This window comes from Oryzias latipes, chromosome 13, assembly GCF_002234675.1.
Source record: "Oryzias latipes chromosome 13, ASM223467v1".
Taxonomy (NCBI): Eukaryota; Metazoa; Chordata; class Actinopteri; order Beloniformes; family Adrianichthyidae; genus Oryzias; species Oryzias latipes.
Genome location: NC_019871.2, coordinates 15,754,150 through 15,771,283, shown reverse-complemented (window position 1 = coordinate 15,771,283; position 17,134 = coordinate 15,754,150). Strand labels below are relative to the sequence as shown.

The 17,134-nt window shown below is 37.7% G+C and overlaps 2 protein-coding genes across 5 annotated transcripts in view; both read left to right on the top strand.

The window, feature by feature from the left end:
- Positions 1 to 5,278, top strand: part of LOC105355468 (zonadhesin-like) — a 40,158-nt gene extending 34,880 nt beyond the window's left edge. For 2 of the 3 annotated variants that reach the window (XM_023961772.1, XM_023961771.1), the window contains exons 62-66: positions 25 to 131; positions 216 to 295; positions 2,017 to 2,045; positions 2,151 to 2,279; positions 2,736 to 5,278. In XM_023961772.1, the coding sequence (XP_023817540.1) occupies positions 25 to 131; positions 216 to 295; positions 2,017 to 2,045; positions 2,151 to 2,279; positions 2,736 to 3,014 (624 nt within the window). In that variant the 3' untranslated portion in view covers positions 3,015 to 5,278. Of the gene's footprint in view, positions 1 to 24; positions 132 to 215; positions 296 to 2,016; positions 2,046 to 2,150; positions 2,305 to 2,735 lie in introns of all 3 variants that reach the window. The other variant, XM_023961773.1, reaches the window with a different exon arrangement.
- Positions 5,279 to 6,833: 1,555 nt separating this feature from the next.
- On the top strand, positions 6,834 to 16,911 carry scn3b (sodium voltage-gated channel beta subunit 3). Of its 2 annotated transcripts, XM_011482572.3 has the most exons (6): positions 6,836 to 7,579; positions 8,505 to 8,668; positions 8,753 to 8,981; positions 11,576 to 11,714; positions 15,072 to 15,156; positions 15,983 to 16,911. In XM_011482572.3, the coding sequence occupies exons 1-5, from the start codon at positions 7,525 to 7,527 to the stop codon at positions 15,133 to 15,135; spliced, it is 651 nt and encodes a 216-aa protein (XP_011480874.1). In that variant the 5' UTR covers positions 6,836 to 7,524; the 3' UTR covers positions 15,136 to 15,156; positions 15,983 to 16,911. The 2 variants fall into 2 exon arrangements, with proteins under 2 accessions (XP_011480875.1, XP_011480874.1); XM_011482573.3 differs by lacking the exon at positions 15,072 to 15,156 and having other exon boundaries at positions 6,834 to 7,579.
- The last annotated feature ends 223 nt before the right edge of the window (positions 16,912 to 17,134 follow it).

The window sequence follows — 17,134 nt, the reverse complement described above, 5'->3', positions numbered from 1 at the left end:
CTTTTCTTTGCTTCCATTTCATAGGCAAATTTGGATGCATCCAACGGGGAGCATGGCACACTAGCTGAACAATTTTTCACTGTCAGGGTTCCCTCTGAGACGCTATTCACTGAACATTTACTTGCTAGCAGGTTTGTGATGAAAATTTCAGCCAGAAAAAGGGATTTCAGCTGTGAAATGTAAGCAAATGATGTTTTTTCTGTTCCTTAATATAGAATAGAGAAGTATAAATATTTCAAGTTGGAGCAGCTCATCTGTAATTCCAAACAAAGTTTTGTTCCAGACACTGACACAGGTATGGGTAATATTTACTATTTTACCACAATCACAATACATTTAACACAAAATGTGCATTTCAACAAGGGTTGAAATGGACCATCAAAATAAAAACATACAGTTAAAACAATCAATTAGAAATAAAATACAATTCAAATGAACTGTATAAAAATAATAAAATATAAAATAAGATAATAAATCATGAGTTATACAGTCAGATCAAGAGTGACATGCATATTTTTTTAAAAGCTCAAAAAGCTTTGCTTTAAAGCAAATGCATTTAAGATTAAATATCGATCTCCCTGTATAAAAACTTCTAAAAATGTTGTAAAGTAACAACTAAATGTTGATAATTTTGCACCAATGAAGACTTAATGGGGGTGGCAAAAAATTGTAAGTAGTTTACAGAAGAATATAACAAAACTTGCAAAAAACAGTGCCTTTTCCTACTGGAGGATCCTGTTTAAGGGTTGAATCCCAGTCTGCTGTGACTAAGAGGAGTTTATCTGCTGCTCTGAGAGGGAAAACATAGTACCAGTTCACACATTACACAGCAAAACAGACATGTTTGCTAAGCTGGACTGAGTTAAAATAACCAAACCAAAAAAAATTCCCTTAAATATACCTGTCCTATTCTACAAATAATTTACTATAGTTCTATGAAATGTAAATAAATATAGTCTATAAGTAATTAAATATAAAAATGCAACATAAAAATTTAAAAGTAAAAGTTCTAACTCCCGGATAAGCGGAGGAAGATGGATGGATGGATGGAGTTCTAATTCATGGCTAGAACTTAAACGCAAGAAATGATAAAATGTAAATATAAGAAAATATCACTAATAAATTAAAGCAAAAAATGCAGTAAGGAAACATCAAAAAGTAAACATTTTTACAAGCTGGACAAATAAAATTTAAAAAGTACAAAAAGTAGAATAGATGGCAGTGAAGCTCTTTTAAAGACAGCAGAAAAATGTGTTTTTCATTGTTTTGAGGATCTTTTCAGCACAGCTAAGATCAGCTCATTAGTGGACTTCAAAGTTCTGGAAGATGCGGTGGGTCAATAGCTCTTAAATCTATAGGGAATTGTATACCGGTAACTTATATGCAAACATTGAACGCTTACAATGAATCCTGTAGCTGATGGAAAGCCAGTGCACTGAAGATGAAAAAAAGGGTTGAATTCCTTATAGCACCTGGAGATGATTCATAGAGAACCAGTCCAAACAGAAATGCAAGGAGTTACCAAACTTAAAGCAACGGGACGATGTTGCTCCGCCCCAACAGTCCCACCCACAGCACAGATGTAAATTTCTGATGAACGACTGCCGCTCTGCAGAAACGATGTCCTAAAAACAACACGTTTCTTGATTTTGGATAAAAACAGCATAATCATAATTAAAACACCACTGAGAACATTTAAAATCAGTGGGACTTTAAGGCAGTTTGGAAAAGCTGGCCATGGCCACACCAAGGCTCTTCACTGACAAGTGAAGGTGCCCTGAATACAGGGCACCTATGGGACAAGTAGGTTCCATTAATTCTGCTAGATTTGCATCAAAAAGATTTTTTGTTTTTCATATCTAATAATGTAATTATTAGATATCAAAGAGTTTGGTAGAAATTTCATGCCAGTAATATCACATATTATACCTGATAACTTATTTGTCTATTGCTCATCAGAACAAATTAATTCTATAGCCATCATAAATAACAAAATCTTTTGTTTAATATATGCAGGTTTTCCACCTAAAGGGACACCTGTGCAGGTAAAACTGTCCTTTACTGATTTCAGAACTTGCAAATGATGAAAGTAAAATTGTTAACCAGTCCTTTATAGTCCTCAGCTTTCTTGGTGACTTCTTGCTCTCCAGATTTCATGTATCGAGGAAGAAATTGACCGCATGAGTGAGTCTTTCCTGCAGCTAAGCATGCAGCTTCAGAGGAGAAGTCAAATGAGCACATGGCTAAACGACAGAGAGAACATTGCTGAAAGCCAGACGGTAACCATCGGCAAAATTACACAATGTATTTCATCTCTTTTGCTGCTTGCTTTTAACCATTGTAAATCTTAACCATAAAGTGTTAACTTAATTTCCTTCAGCAACACAACACCCTAATCCGTCTAATATAAATACCTTGAAATGTGTGCAACCAAAAGTGGCTCTATTAAATTCACATGAATACAAAAATGAAATGACTTTGGCTACTATGCCTAACCAAAAAGCTAAAATGTGTAGAAAATGTTGCCTCTTTATGGTGATGAATTGTTGAAATAAATCCTCTTCATACAGATATCACGTAGGTCTCATTGAGCCTCAGAACCAGAACAGGACTCATTTTGTATCTGACTTTTATGTGCCTGCATTTGCATCTTTATGTCTCTTGCTAATGCATCAATTTGTCTGTCCCTTTTTGAAAATCATTTACAGTTCTTCTTCTTTTTTTTTTTTTTGCAGAGGAGATCTTCAGCAAGCACACCAAGCCTGAGTCGCAGCGGAACGGTCCTGCTGGAACTCAAGAGACACCTTGTATCGCAGCGCCTCGATGAGCTAAAAGTCACATTAGACCTAATGAGACGGCGCCAGCAGCACGACAGCAAGTTGAAAGACGGAGCAGGAGGCCGTACCCAAAGTGACAGCTCCATCATTCAGCAGGAGGAAAGTGAGCATGTTTCTACTTCAGATGGATGCAAAACAGCCAGTGACCAGCACGGCTGTGACACCTCTGCTAATTAAAGTCAAATGCATGGGGAGAGCAGACAATACAGTTATTCTTACTGAAAAGTCATATTTCTGACCAGCAACAGAGCCGGAGTGACCACTAGACAATCTGCCCCACTGCTGAACCCACACCCACACACACACAAAACACACACACATAAAATACAGACATGGAAAAGGAGTGCAACTACTGAACAGAAAGTAAAATTATCTATGTAAAAATGTTGCTGAAATAATATTTAATTTGTCTGTTCTTTTGTCTTTGATTTCTTTCTACCCTGTCATGTTTGGCCTTGAATAAATATGTATTTGTTGTTCCCTGTTAAACTGAAAATGATACAAGTGACTTTTAATAGTAACTTTCACCAGCTTCAAATATCTTAACTGTTTTGCTTATGCTTCATGTGTTTCTAAGTTAAAAATAAAAAACTTCTTGAAGCAAACTGAGGCGTTACCCTGACTATAAAGTTATTGTTGTTGTTTTTTTACTTAACAATCTTCGTATTCTTTTTTTCAAAAAAGAAACTTCCACTGCATAAAAAGGTGACACTCACATTTTCTATGCTGCCCCCTAAAGGTGACAAGATGCATCTTTTTGTCTGTAATGAACTATAACTATGTCCTTTCCCTTTTTTTGTTCGGAACACATGTAAAATTCCCCTTTAACCAGAGAGAGCAGTGATCTGTGCTGCAAGACTGAGGCCTTCTTCTGGTTCAGTGCTTTATCTGACACATGGGGTTGTGGGTCTTATAATAGAAAGCCAGTATTTCTAGAGGAGGCCATGAGCCAAATCAGAAGGTCAGATGGAAGAAGTCTTCACTTGCTATCAGTGTTAGCTTAAAGCTGTGTGCCAAGTGCTCCTGGCTGAATTTGGCATTGCCCTGTGGATGTGTTTGTGTGTACTTTTGTGAGTAATGTGTGTGGAAGGGAGTTTTGTTCTGTGGCTTATCAATTAGATTAGCTGCTTTGCAGCTGATGTGGGCCTGCATGTTTACCTCAGCAGGACACAGAAGAATGCAACTGTGCTAAAGCTGTGCTTGTGTGTGTTGTGTAAATCTGCTATTGTGGGATTTGCAGTAGTACAAAATTACATTTGCTCCAGTTGTCCAAATCAAAACAGTGGTTGCCTTAGTGGATCTGGCTTTAGGTGTTATTTGTTCCAGAATATGAACATCCGAGTTTGGAGAGGTTTATTGTATTATTTTTGAAAGACTTTTCCAGCAGTACCTGCAATACTTTTATCCCAAATCCACACAAATGTTGCTGACAACAAATGTTTTTACTTAAAAAAAGAAAAAGAAAATTCACCTAAAAACAACAGATGCAAACAAAACAGAGATAAATTATAAGCAAAAAGTCAAGCTCCGCTAATGCTCTGCAAACTCCAGCATTAGGAGGTTTTTATTGTAAACAGCACGAGATTTGTATCTCAATTTCCATCATATTTGATCCATAGCTCTGTGTTGTAATCATTCTATAATCTTGAAATCCTTCCAAATCCCTGAAAATCTGCTCTGTACGGCATATCCTCGAGGACCTCGCTCAGGCATGCACACGCACACACATATGAAGACATACTTGAGCACAAACAGACGTAACCTATAAACCCAAAAACTCAAGATGCCTGAATTACTTCTCCTTACTCCATATACACATTCTCATGGCCTTTCATGTGTTTACATTGCAGCACATGGAGCAGCTAGTTTCCTCCATTTTACAGTTGCCTGCACCGCTGTGGTAAAGATCAGAACACATTGTATTTATTTGCTGTTGTATTTGAGCTTCTTTGTTTATTGGGGATGGGATGATGGTTATTGTCTGTTGCTCGTTAAGCAGACCCAACTGTAGTCACCATGGCACTGTGCGACTGTTGCTATGGTTTCTCTATCTGCAGGATGTGGTTTCAGTAGACATACCATATTTAGTCTGTCCCTCAGTGCACCAGTCTGCAGCTGATTCGAACAGCACTGATAAAGCATCCAGCTCCAGTCTGCCTTCCTCTGTTAAATAAAATACCAGTTTAGCCGTTTACAATGCAGATCAATCCAAGCTATAAATGTAAATGAGTTGGGTTCAAATTTTTCTCTATTAATGACGCAACATTAGAAATACCTTAAGCATCTGGTAAAGTGTAGGAAAATCCAATCCATTATTATTATTATTAACTGTTTTTATTCCTTGTGTTATTCAAGGTACTTAAATGTTGGGAGTGGGGTCATCTGGACCCCACAAGAAAGTGCGCTGAACCTTTTTTCTTCAATGCTTTTTGATCTTCACTGGTGTCCATGGATTACACGAAATCCTCTTCACCTCTATCCACCTTTGTCATGGTAGGGAGAACACATCAATGTAAGGGTGGGGTCATTTTGAACCCACAAGATAGCACAATTGTTAAGATGAATCAAATCAAATCAAATATAACTTTATTTGTAAAAAAAAAAAAAAAAAGTAGGGCTTCTAATACATTGTGGAACTCGAAGCACTTTAACATTTAGAACAAAAAATAAAATAAAAAACACACAATATTACAATAAAAAACCCACCCTATACCCTTCCCACTCCCCTCTGTTAAAAGATACGACTCATGACCCCACATACAATGAGTACTGATAAAAGTAACTACTAAAAGAAATTTAAGGCTTGGCTCTGTTGTGAGGAAAGAGTCTCTTCATACCAGGAGCCAGTTCAGCGGTACACACATTGCCACTGTGCCCACCCAGACCAGGATGGCAAAGGGGTCCACTTCACAGCCATGAGGCTGCAATGTTGAACTCCAGCTGCCCCAGCAAGGGCGACACCCGCAACAACAGCCACCAACCAAGCTGGCAAGCTCTGGCTGATAATATTCCCACAAGAAACAGTGGGGCTAAAATCCTCATAAGATGCTACAATTAAAAACAGAAGACGAATATAAAAACATAAAATTGAGAGTAAGATTAAATGCATAAAGTGCCAAAATGTTGAGTGATCTCTTTTTCAAGCTAAATGCTTGATCTAGTTCAAATTCTTTGTGTAAAAATAATTTTTCTCTTTCTCTGAGTTTCTGAATAATTTTGTGGAAAATGTCCTGCCATGAGGAATTCCTTTAAAACATGCAATATGAATCAATCCTATAAATAACAAAAAATGTCATTACATGCGGATCAGTCACAGAATGCACACGATTTAGGTCAAACATGGGCTACAAGTTAAAGGAAGAACCAAAAGTTGAAGTACAAACACATATAACTTTTATAAGGAATTATTTTCTTTAACTTGATTATAAGTGGATTACAGAATTGTGGATTTATTTTAAACATGTTGTTCACCATTCAGCATATCTCCTCAGGGTTCACTATAGCAAATCAGCTTTCAATGATTCACACAGGTAGTTTGGCAGAGATGTTTAATGCCGGATGCCCTTCCTGACACCCTGTATTTTATACAGGATGGGGACCAGCAACAGGCCTTCTTGTGGCTAGTAAGGAAATCGCACAAAGGGTCTTTCCCAAGAGCCCAAACTGGATATTTTGAACCTTGAGCTGCCTTGATTTCTCATTTTAGCCTTAGATCGCCAGAGAGCAGCTTGTGAAGCAGAAAAATAATGAAGCGCATGTGTAACAAACATTGTTTTGACAAGAATCTCTGCCAGAAGCAGCTGCTAAACAGGATTATGTAACAATGACCTATATGTATTTCCTCCATCCTGCTCAACAGCATGTGAACTCACATGAAAATATTGGGTTTTAAACATAAACAATATTTTATACTGAGATCAGTTCATTTAAAACTGCAGTAATAATAATCAGACAAGCATGCAGGCCTGCATGATGAGGTTTGGCTGACCAGTATTGGCAATTTTATGTTCATGCTCATTGTAGTGTAGGAGGGAGTGACTCACGCATGCGTATCAAACGCCGCGCTCCTGCCAGTGTTGAGTGTCTACTGGGAAAAAAGAAAAGAAAACAAAGGCAGCGAGCTGCAGCTGGGAAATGTCATCAGTTATCTGTCAATGGAGGACACAATTTTCTAGCAATCAATATAGTCCTGCCTCTGTTTGAGAGTGAAGGAAAGCGAGCCGGCTTTTTGGCTGTTACAGGAAAGCCTCACCTCGCAGGAAGAGTGAGTAATTTATATTATCAGTCACAGAGAATCCACAGGTTCCGCCTCCCTGTTCACATCAGAACCGTCTTTGGATGTTTCCGCTCCAAACAGCAGGAGTTGCGGCCGAGAAAACTGTTGCATCATTCGAGACGCTGCCGCGCACCGCCGACTTGTTTGTTCCTCCGAGCGCAGCAAACTGTCGATTTCCTGCAGTGACAACGATCATTTAGGACGATTTTTTTCCATAAGGAACTAATTTCAGCTCCTGATAGCGCTGTGACGCGAAGGTTCGGTTCGGATGTTCGGCAGTACAGAAGGGGGGTACCTGCAGAGGCGCTGTCCGTGGTGCTGAAGTCGTCCGGTCTCAGCCTGAACCTCCAGCTTCAGACAAAGTAAACTTCCAGAGACTCTTAGCCTCTGCAGCTCCCAAAATAGATAAATATGCTCACTCTGAACAGACTTTATCTAAACACTGTGGCCTTTTTGATTTTATTTGGTAAGTATTATATGCATTTTATGAAAATGTTGCATGTTTTGTCTAGTTTCCAACGCAACCTTTCGAATGCCTTTTCCTTTTATTGTTTATGAGCTCAAATCAAATCCTGTTATGTCTTGTGCCTTTCCCCAGTTTGTCCCCCAGACAGTAACTGTTTTTCCTGTTTCTGAAGAGCACAAAAAGATGTTGTCACTGTCTGCCTGCTGGGGGGTTTTGTTATATAAGAGCACTGGGCCGTGCATGCATCTGATGTGATCCTCACATAATGTTAGAAATCTGAAAGCTTTCAAACTCAGGAAATGTTTTCTTTTTACATAAAGATCCTACTCTGTATTCAGCTGCTAATGTAATTCTTGATTTGGTCCTTTTATTCAGCTTGCTCATGACACTTAACAGCCCCCTTCAACACTCATAGCTTCCATCCACTCATTTGTTCCTCCCACATGTTCTCTAGCAGAGGCCATCATTCATGTGGTCTGAATGACCTTTGATTTGCCAACAGTACTGTGAATCCAGCGCAAGATAATTGAATTTGTCTCTCTTTTTAATGCTTGTGGGCTTTTTATTTTTTTGTCCTGATGATTTTGCTTCTCTGGAAATGTGGGGGGATGAGTAACCTAAAAAAAAATAATACTGACTCATCAGGAGTTTAAAATTCTGCTTCTCAACAACTTTGATTGTAGCTCTGCTTTGGGTCAGCACAACTTTCAAAAACTTTGATGAATTCCATTTGCATTTGTCAGCACTTCTGCTCTGAAATACACAAAACCAGTGACAAGTATTGAATAACACTGTGGCTGGATAGTGTTTATACTTTCCAGTTTTCATCATTGCTGTCAAAGAAAAACCTCAACACAGACATTTATACAAATTTGGGAGAAATAGCCTGAAAGGGTGTTTGTGTAACATCTCCATGCCCGTCTAGTCCAATTGTGCAGACCTGTATGTGTGGATGTACCGTCTGATACTGAAGCAGTCATCGGGACCCAGATGAGGCTGACCTGCATCTCCTGTATGAAGAGGGAGGAGGTCAAAGCACGGACACTCGTGAACTGGTTCTACTTTTCAGATTCAGGTGACATGACACATGTAAGTTGCTGCCACTGTATACCTCCTAACGTTCAGCCTTTTGTATCCTTGCAACATTCCAAGCAAGTCATCTCTCTATTCTAGATATACAAATACGAAAACACTAAAGAGACAGATCTGGACGGACCCTTTAAAGGTCGCTTGGCCTGGAATGGGAGCAAAGACTTGCAAGATCTCTCGATTGTGATCCTCAACGTCACCTTAAACGACAGTGGTTTATACCAGTGCGAGGTTTCTCGGGAGTTTGATTTTCGCTTCTTTACTCCCACCTTTTTCATCAGAAAGAACATCACTCTAACGGTGAAAGAGAGAGGTCAGTGATTTTAAAAAGCAGAGTGTCAAATGCAGTATATGTCATTCTCTTGGCTGCTCGTGTTTAGAAAAACATGGAATTATGACCCATGTAGAAAGTTGTGAATCAATAATTAATATACATTCTTAGTCCAGCTTTGATGGTAGAAATATATTTAGAATATCAATTTTTTTGCAAATGAACCTTTCTTATGTTTTATTAAGTTAGATTGCTTTTCTAGCCTGTACGCACAGGAATTTCAAAGCTGATTGTCAAAATACTCATGATTTATATCCTCCCAACAGCACTGCACATTTGAACCCTAGGAGATGTGCTGTGCTGGCCTGTGTGTACTGAGAAGTCTCTCTGTGTGGTGCATTGGCTTCATCTGATGCTGCAAAAAACAAACACAAAAATGTGTTAGTTGTTCACCAGATGTGGCCCATGTAGTTAGATTTCACGCTTGGTGTTTTTGCTGGTGATGCATCAGAATGAAGGTAGTCTGCCACAAACGACTGTATACCATTTTCCAATCTTCATTTGTTTCCTTGTAACCGCTCTGATTGATTTGGAATAATTCTGTTTTGTTCGTCTTCATTTATTGGCCTTCGATGCTGTCTTCTGTTTTCAGTGAAGGGGTTAAAACAAACCAGCTACTTTGCTATCTGTTAAAAAGGGGTAACGTATTCTGCTTTCTGAATGCTCGGCTTGCTGAATGTGTCATTTACCATCCTGATCGAAAATATACGACACGTATATTTGGTTCCTCGATCGTCCCTCATCTTCTTTGAATTTTTCATTTTTGTGCTTGCATATGGTTAGGCTTCAGTTAGAGGCAGTGCCAGAGACAAGTTTGTAGCAACAAAGTGTCGTATTTTCTAAGTATTTGGTTTCTGCAGGTCCATCCTAAAAGTTTGGCACTGTTTGATTCTTTACTATACATATATTAAAAGCTTTCTTCATTTTTCATATAACAGTGGTGTCAAATTTCAGAAAGCCTTCAGTGAAGTGGGTATATACATGGGTATCATATTGCAGTAATGATGTCTTTCAAGGCAGAATGGAACAGCTCAGTGCTGCTCTTTCCCTTCTGTGCGATTGGGTTTCAATAACAGTTTCTATTTTCAGAACCAGATCAGTTAATCTGTCACATTCTGGACAAATGGCTTTCTGGAATTTGGTAAACACTCAGTAATTAACAACTTCACAGTGGCTCCAAACCAAAATACGGTAAAAGAGGAAAAGCTTGAATTTCTTTGAACGTTTGGCAAAAATTTGCCTACAAAAAGATTCTTGATTGAAATGTTGATGACGTAAATAAAAGGGAAACCAATCGTAAATATTTTGACTTTTTCAAAATCTCTGCAGATAGAATTATGTTGTAAAGTAAAGGATAGGAGTGAATTTTATTGCCCTAAGATGGGCACAAAATGAAACACTTTGGAACAATTCACTATAAAATCACAAATTTGTTTTTTTTCTGGTTTAAACGTCTGTGCTCATTTTTTTAAAAAAAAATACAAAAGAGATTAAGGCAACAATTTAACACTCGTACATTTTCATTTTAGTATAAGCACAAGAGCTCTATTTTCCTGTTTTAAACAATTCTATCAATCTTGTTACCTCTCCTGAAGTTTTCACATTTATTGGCAGCTTGTGGGATGAATCTGAATGTGCGCTTAAGCGGCTAATTTGCAGCTGCACCGCCAACTCACGCATACGCTTAGAAACCCACACAACATTTATTGAAGGTTTCTTTTTCTTCTGCAGTTCTGAGAATGCATCAGAGGGTTTACCATCTGTCCTAAAATTGAAGATCCACTGTGACTTTGTACATTTTTCTAATTTCCTCTGTAAAAGGTTCCCTGTGGAGTTTATTTTAGGATTCCAAGAACAAGTTTTTACAGAGTAAGCCTTTCATTTTTTTAAAAATGTTTATTTTAAATAAATCTCCACAGCGGACCTTTAACCTCTAATTTAAGGTTATCAAATCATCATAGACAAATAGACTTATACTTTTCATGCACACCTTTTGCCTGCATCTTCTAAATCTAAATGTAAAAAGGTTTTATATTGAAAGTTTTACAAAATGTTTCACGTGTGACGAACTTGCACTTGATCCATATCATGGTAAACGTGTCATTTTAGATTTTAATGATAGTGTTAGAATGTGCTTTCCATTGTTCAGTATAGACTAAACTTAAATGTTACCTTAAAACACTTTTTAATATAGTCCTCCCACAAGTAAATCCTAAAACCCTGCAAAAAGAATATCCCACAATAGTAAGCAGCATGGAATGTGAAAACATATCTGATCATTATTTGTGATGAAAAGTTGTGACAAAAGTTTCCATATTTTAAAATTAATGAAAAGCACTAGTCAGAGGAAGTAAACTTTTTAAGTAAAAGTGGGGACATATCATCTTGTTCATAATTTATGATATACAGATAGTGTGCCAGCAGGGTTACAAATAAAAAATTACCATATTCTTTCAAAGCAACAAAAGAAGTCTCTTTTTTTCCTTCAAAATAGTAGCTCTTTTTCTCTAGAAAACTTCAGACAATGAATGCATGCTGAATAAAACATGTCCCTATCTGCTATTTGTGCTTCACAGCCTCTGAGGACACGACAGCAATCTACTCTGAGATCATGATGTATGTGTTGCTTGTGTTCTTGACCTTCTGGCTTCTGGTAGAAATGGTGTACTGCTACAGAAAGATCTCCAAATCTGATGACCAGGCGCAGGACACGGCGTGAGTCTCACTTTACTGCATTTACAGATCCCTACTAATGCAACTGGACAGCAAAGTGAAACAGTGTTTGAGCTGTGACATGTTCAAAGGTGTATGTCAATTCAAATTGTGTTTGTTTAAAACCCATGAAAGCATGAGGGTACATAAAGAGTGTGGCAAAAATGGTATTTGTCACAGATTCTGTAAGTTGTTCCACTGAAAAAGATGGAGCGGTGTGTTCATCATGGGTGTGAGATGTGAGTTGCATTTTGTTAAAAATATCCAAGAAATAAAATTGTGTCAATTTTAATCAATGTTATAATAGTCCCGAAAGTAAGTATAAGCAATCTGTCCCTCACAGACCAGTCACTTCTTCTTTGAGAAGCTCTTCTTCTAGATTCTCTACTCGTTACCCTTTTTTAATGGCAGCTTTTTTAACTGGTTATCCATATAAAAGCCACCTCTTCAAACTCTCAAACAGACAGACTGTAACAACTCCACTTTGACCATGACCAAAGAGCCGTCTAAGGACCCCAGGTATGAGATTATAAACCTTAACAAGACTAGGATAAACAAATTTACTATAAGCAAGCAGTTTGGTGAGAAGAGATCAACTGTAAATTCAAGACCACTGACAATTCCTCATTATTCTCAAGATCCCACCTCAAATGATCTTGAGAATAATAAGGAAACATCATAAAACAATACAGAAAAACAAATCAATGACCTGAAAAGAGTTGGAACCACAGTAACAAAGGTTGCGTTTGGTAACACACTACATCATCATGGATTCAGGTCCTGCAGAGCTCCAAAAGTCCCCCTGCTTGAGTCAGCAATGTCTACGCCTGTCTAAAGATTGCCAGAGACCATCTTCTGGATGATCCAGAGGATGATTAGCTGAAAATCATTGAGAAAAGGATTAGTGGGGCCACGAGTAGTGAGATTTTAGGCAAAAACCTCTTTTCATCAGTGAGAATATTGAAGATGAAATATGCCTGGATATTCCGACAATAATCTTTAACACGAAAAGCATGTCAAGGTTCTGGAGAGGTCTAGCTAGTCTCCATTTCTCATTCAACAGAAAATTTGTGGAGAGAGTTGAAATTATGTGTTGCCTTGCAAAACATCACAGCTCTAGAGGAGATCTGCATGGATTAATGGGCCAAAATAGCAGCTACAGTGTGTGACAAACCTGGTGACTTTTCTTATGATCAAATCCTTACTTTCTGCCCTATTATCCAAGAAATTCTTAACATCTTTCAATGTGATTTTCCAGATTCTTTTACTTAAATTCTGTCTCTCACTGTACATTAGTGATGAACATCACATCTCTTCCATCTTTTTAACCGGTAAATCTTGCAGAACTTACTGCCAAATACTTTTTTGCCCCACTGTATTACATAATGATGAATAAACATCTAAAGAAAATAATTGACTGCAAAAAGCTAGACAGAAGACAGGAACATGACAGACAGCAGTAATTGAGTCAAAGAAACGTTTGCTTTTAACCTTCCTGCAACTTTAATTCCTCTTAACATTTAAGAATGTCAGCAGACTTGAATAATTTTAAGGTCTGCTGACTGCTCTTTATTCTAAATGAGCCTTAACAGCCGAAATGGATTTTCACCTCCTTCTGAAAGTGACTTTCTGCACACCCTCTGTGCCGTAAGAGACTGGATTATGCAAGTCAATCCACACTGACAACTTCTGCAGATAATTCATATCCTGCAGAAGTAGTACTGGCAGAAAGTTCACAAGACATGGATATTATTTATTAAATAAAAAACAAAAACACTTAAGGCTGATTCCAAATCTCACATAAAAACATAGGCATAAGAAAATGTTATTGACATTTTTTTTAAATCAAGGAATAACATTTTAATCTTTACAATTCAAATTATACCTTTTTGTTAAAATAGAGAATGAGAGCAGTAAGAGTTGGAATAAATGTTGTGTTAGTTAATGATTGGTAACTGGGATTGACTGTAGCTGCATACAAATGGATAGATAGGTTTAAAGATTAAAAAAAGAAATTACACTCAATATTTTTAGTACATATTTTATTGCACATACATAGAAAAAAAGTTTAAGTTTAAACAATTGCCCTGTTTGGTTGCTTTTTTGAACAATTGACTGTATATCAGAACAGAACTACTTCTGGTTTCAGTGACACTAAGTAAAGTCAGTCGCCATTTTTGCGCGATATAGGAACGTCACTATGTTGGAACCAGGAATTGTTAGTAAGCAGTGATTGGTCCAAGTCAGTCAGCATTTCTATGGCAAACAGTCTCGCCAGTCAGGACGGAACTTGTTGAAAGACCACAACCCTACCACTTGAAAGCGGGCTTGGGAGAATCTGTCAAACGCTTTGACCGATTTCGACATTAGACCACATATTTTTACTACGGCATTTCATTGGTCAGTTTATAACTTGAATAACTTGCCCAAACAAAAGAATATCATGAAAAAAATAGAAATAGCAAGAACATACAAGGTAGGAGAACATAAATGTTGATTTTGACAAATATGACTGAGTAATAGCTGTTTATTTCTCAAAGAAGTCTATAGGATTTTGACTTCTTGGAATCAGTGGGTACTTCCTGTTTGGAATGCGAGGGGGGAGGGGTCACTCAGTCCATTTCTCATATACAGTCAATGATTTGAGCCCATCAAGGGCTGCCTCTTTTGTATGAAATCACTTTTTCTCTGCGTTTAAGCCGATTGCTGATCCGTGAACAGATGGGAAGAGCACTGAATGTGTGCAACTCTAAACATCACCTGCAATTTAAAGGGTTAATGGGTTGTGGCCGGATCATTATTTAACCCTGACACTTCTGTAGTGAGCAGTCTTGCTCAAAGAAGCAGCTTTGTCTAACAAGTTTAATGAGCCTGATTATGTTAGTTGTTCAGGTCATAATAATTATATTAATAGAGAAAAAGATGGGGGGGGGGGGGGGGGTCAAACAAGTAACACTTAGCAAAAAAGTTGGACAAAAAAACTTTAAAAATTGCTGACAGTCATTGACTCCTAAAATATACACATTTGCTTCATCCACAAGCTGAATCATGAAGCTGAAAGCCTTTTTTAGTTGTAGCACTTTCATTAGACTGAGTTTGCTGTTAAATACTAAATGTAGATGTCAAGATTCCTCCATGTACAGTCTCTCACCACTGATCGCACTAAAGTAATGAGTTCTATCTCCTAAAATTAACTCTCTTTGCTGGTGAAGAAGTGTGACTGAAAAGGTAAGTCTCAGCATGAATGCTGCCCTGGTCCAAAAGTTAAGAGAACTCATTCATCTGTGTTGTATCTTGCTAGAAAGGGCATTATAACAAGCTTTTAGATACTCTGCTGTTTTTCTATCAATCTGCCCACAGGACAAACTACCTAGCCATTCCTTCAGAGCAGAAAGACAATCCAGCTGCTGCAGTTACCGAATAGTTACCGGTTTTCATTGACACGGTACTTTACACAGGATTCTGTCAGCCTGACCCCTGATCACTGAAGTCATCCCTTCTTTGTTTTGAATCATGGCCTGGTTGCTCATAACTGTGCAGTTTTGGGGTAAAGTCGTGCTGTGTTAACAACCTCCATGTCTCATTCTGCTCATTCCCTTCACAGGCTTTCACAAAGCCCCATTTGTGGTGCCATCCAAAACTGTCTCTGTTTTGCATCCATCACATTTGATTAAAAACCATAAAGCCACACTCATGTATGCAATTTTAAACACACTGCAACTATCTGCACAGGAATGTTTGTTGAAATTGTTAAAGGTGTCTCTCATTTTTGGTAGAAGTCCCACTCAAATCATGGAGTTCTTTAGAAATTCACCTCTGAGTTGTGGGGGGGGGGACTGCTGGTGCGAAAGTAAGAATGCACTGACTACCCATCATCCCTTTGTTTACAGTCTCTCCAGCTAGCTTGCAGCCCCTCACCACCCTGAGCTAACATTAGTGATGCAACAAAAATAGCGAGCAATATTGGAGCTATTCTGTTGTAGAGTTCTGTAGAGTTCCACATACAAGCTAAGGACAGGAATGCATCTATTTGTCTACAAGTGGATGCATCAAAATGGATCCCCACAATTTGAATAAAGAAATACTCAGAAAATGCTATTTTAATCTTATTTCTCTTTTATATCTATGTCCTCCATCATGACAAAAATGCTACAAGAACATGTTAAAAACACCAAAAGCACTATTTCAATTAGAGTGTGTCTTTAAAGGTTCAGTTGTTATGTGGTCCTTGATGAAAACATGTTCTTCTCTTTTTCTTTTTTTTTTTTTAGGTATTGATCAGTCACTACCAGACTTCTGTCATGGGGCAACTGTACCGACGCCATGATCACATCAATGTTGCTATCATATCATAACTGTAAGCCATGCAGATTTACTGTGTGACAGATTTGTTTTTGTGAAGAGCCAATCGACATAGCCACGTTTTTTGTTCTTCAATGTTCTTCTCTCTTTTTCTACCTTGATGATAGGCTTCTGAAATCAAGTGCTTTCACAAATACCATTACTGCCCTGCACTTTTTACAGTAATAAGTAACAGCCATGCTCTTTTTGGACCTGTCATTATATAGACTAGATGACTCTTTCCTAATAGTCAGTAGTGCCTCTGTGATTTTATAACTTTTATGAACTTTTACCTTATATGCTTTTCCTTCTGTGGTCAAGCCTAAAAAACTCAAACTTCTACAATAATTCTATAATGCTAGCTTAATATTTTTATTATGTTTTCTATGAAATGATGTGATTTTTGGGTCACATTTTTATTTGTACTGGTGCAATGTCAGGATTGTAAATCTTTTTTACAGGATGCATCTTTCACAGCTTTTTTTTATGTATGCATTTTTGAATTTCCATTATAACAATATATATAATAATACATCCAAATCCTTTTTTTTAAATTCAGAACTAACCTGTACATGTATTTCTTTTCCTTAATTTGCCTGTATATTTAATCCTCATTCATCCCTGATGTCAGAGATTAGCAGGTCAAATCTTACTGCACTTGATTAGACAGAAATGTAACTTTTGAGCTTTGACAGTTGCTATTGCGACTAAATGTGTGCCTCTTTCTATATTGCAATGCTGAATAAATGTTTATGATTTGATTCAGTCATGCAATGCTGTTGTTATCTGCAACAGAAGCAGTGCATCTCATGTGTGACTGAGCTACTTTTGAACGATTAAACACAGTGTATCCAACCAAGCTGTGAGCTGAGTTATTCATTTTTCTGACGCTCTTGCACAGATGCTGATAAAAAGCTATGGGTCCAAAACATTTTGTTTATTTTCATACTTTTACTAGAAAACAGAATTGACTTTCTGTGCATTCACCTTGTTATGTGTGAGTGTGGTTGTTAGGGGGTGGGGGGGTGGGCTGATCTTAAATCAACCCTCAGAAAGCATCCCTGGTGTTTTTCAGCGCTCAT

Excerpts from the sequence above, each read along its gene's own strand:
- scn3b (XM_011482572.3), top strand. The coding sequence starts at position 7,525 with ATGCTCACTCTGAACAGACTTTATCTAAACACTGTGGCCTTTTTGATT. Across the intron at positions 8,982-11,575 it reads TCTAACGGTGAAAGAGAGAG|CCTCTGAGGACACGACAGCA; the intron begins GTCAGTGATTTT and ends TGTGCTTCACAG. Across the intron at positions 11,715-15,071 it reads GACCAGGCGCAGGACACGGC|GACAAACTACCTAGCCATTC; the intron begins GTGAGTCTCACT and ends ATCTGCCCACAG.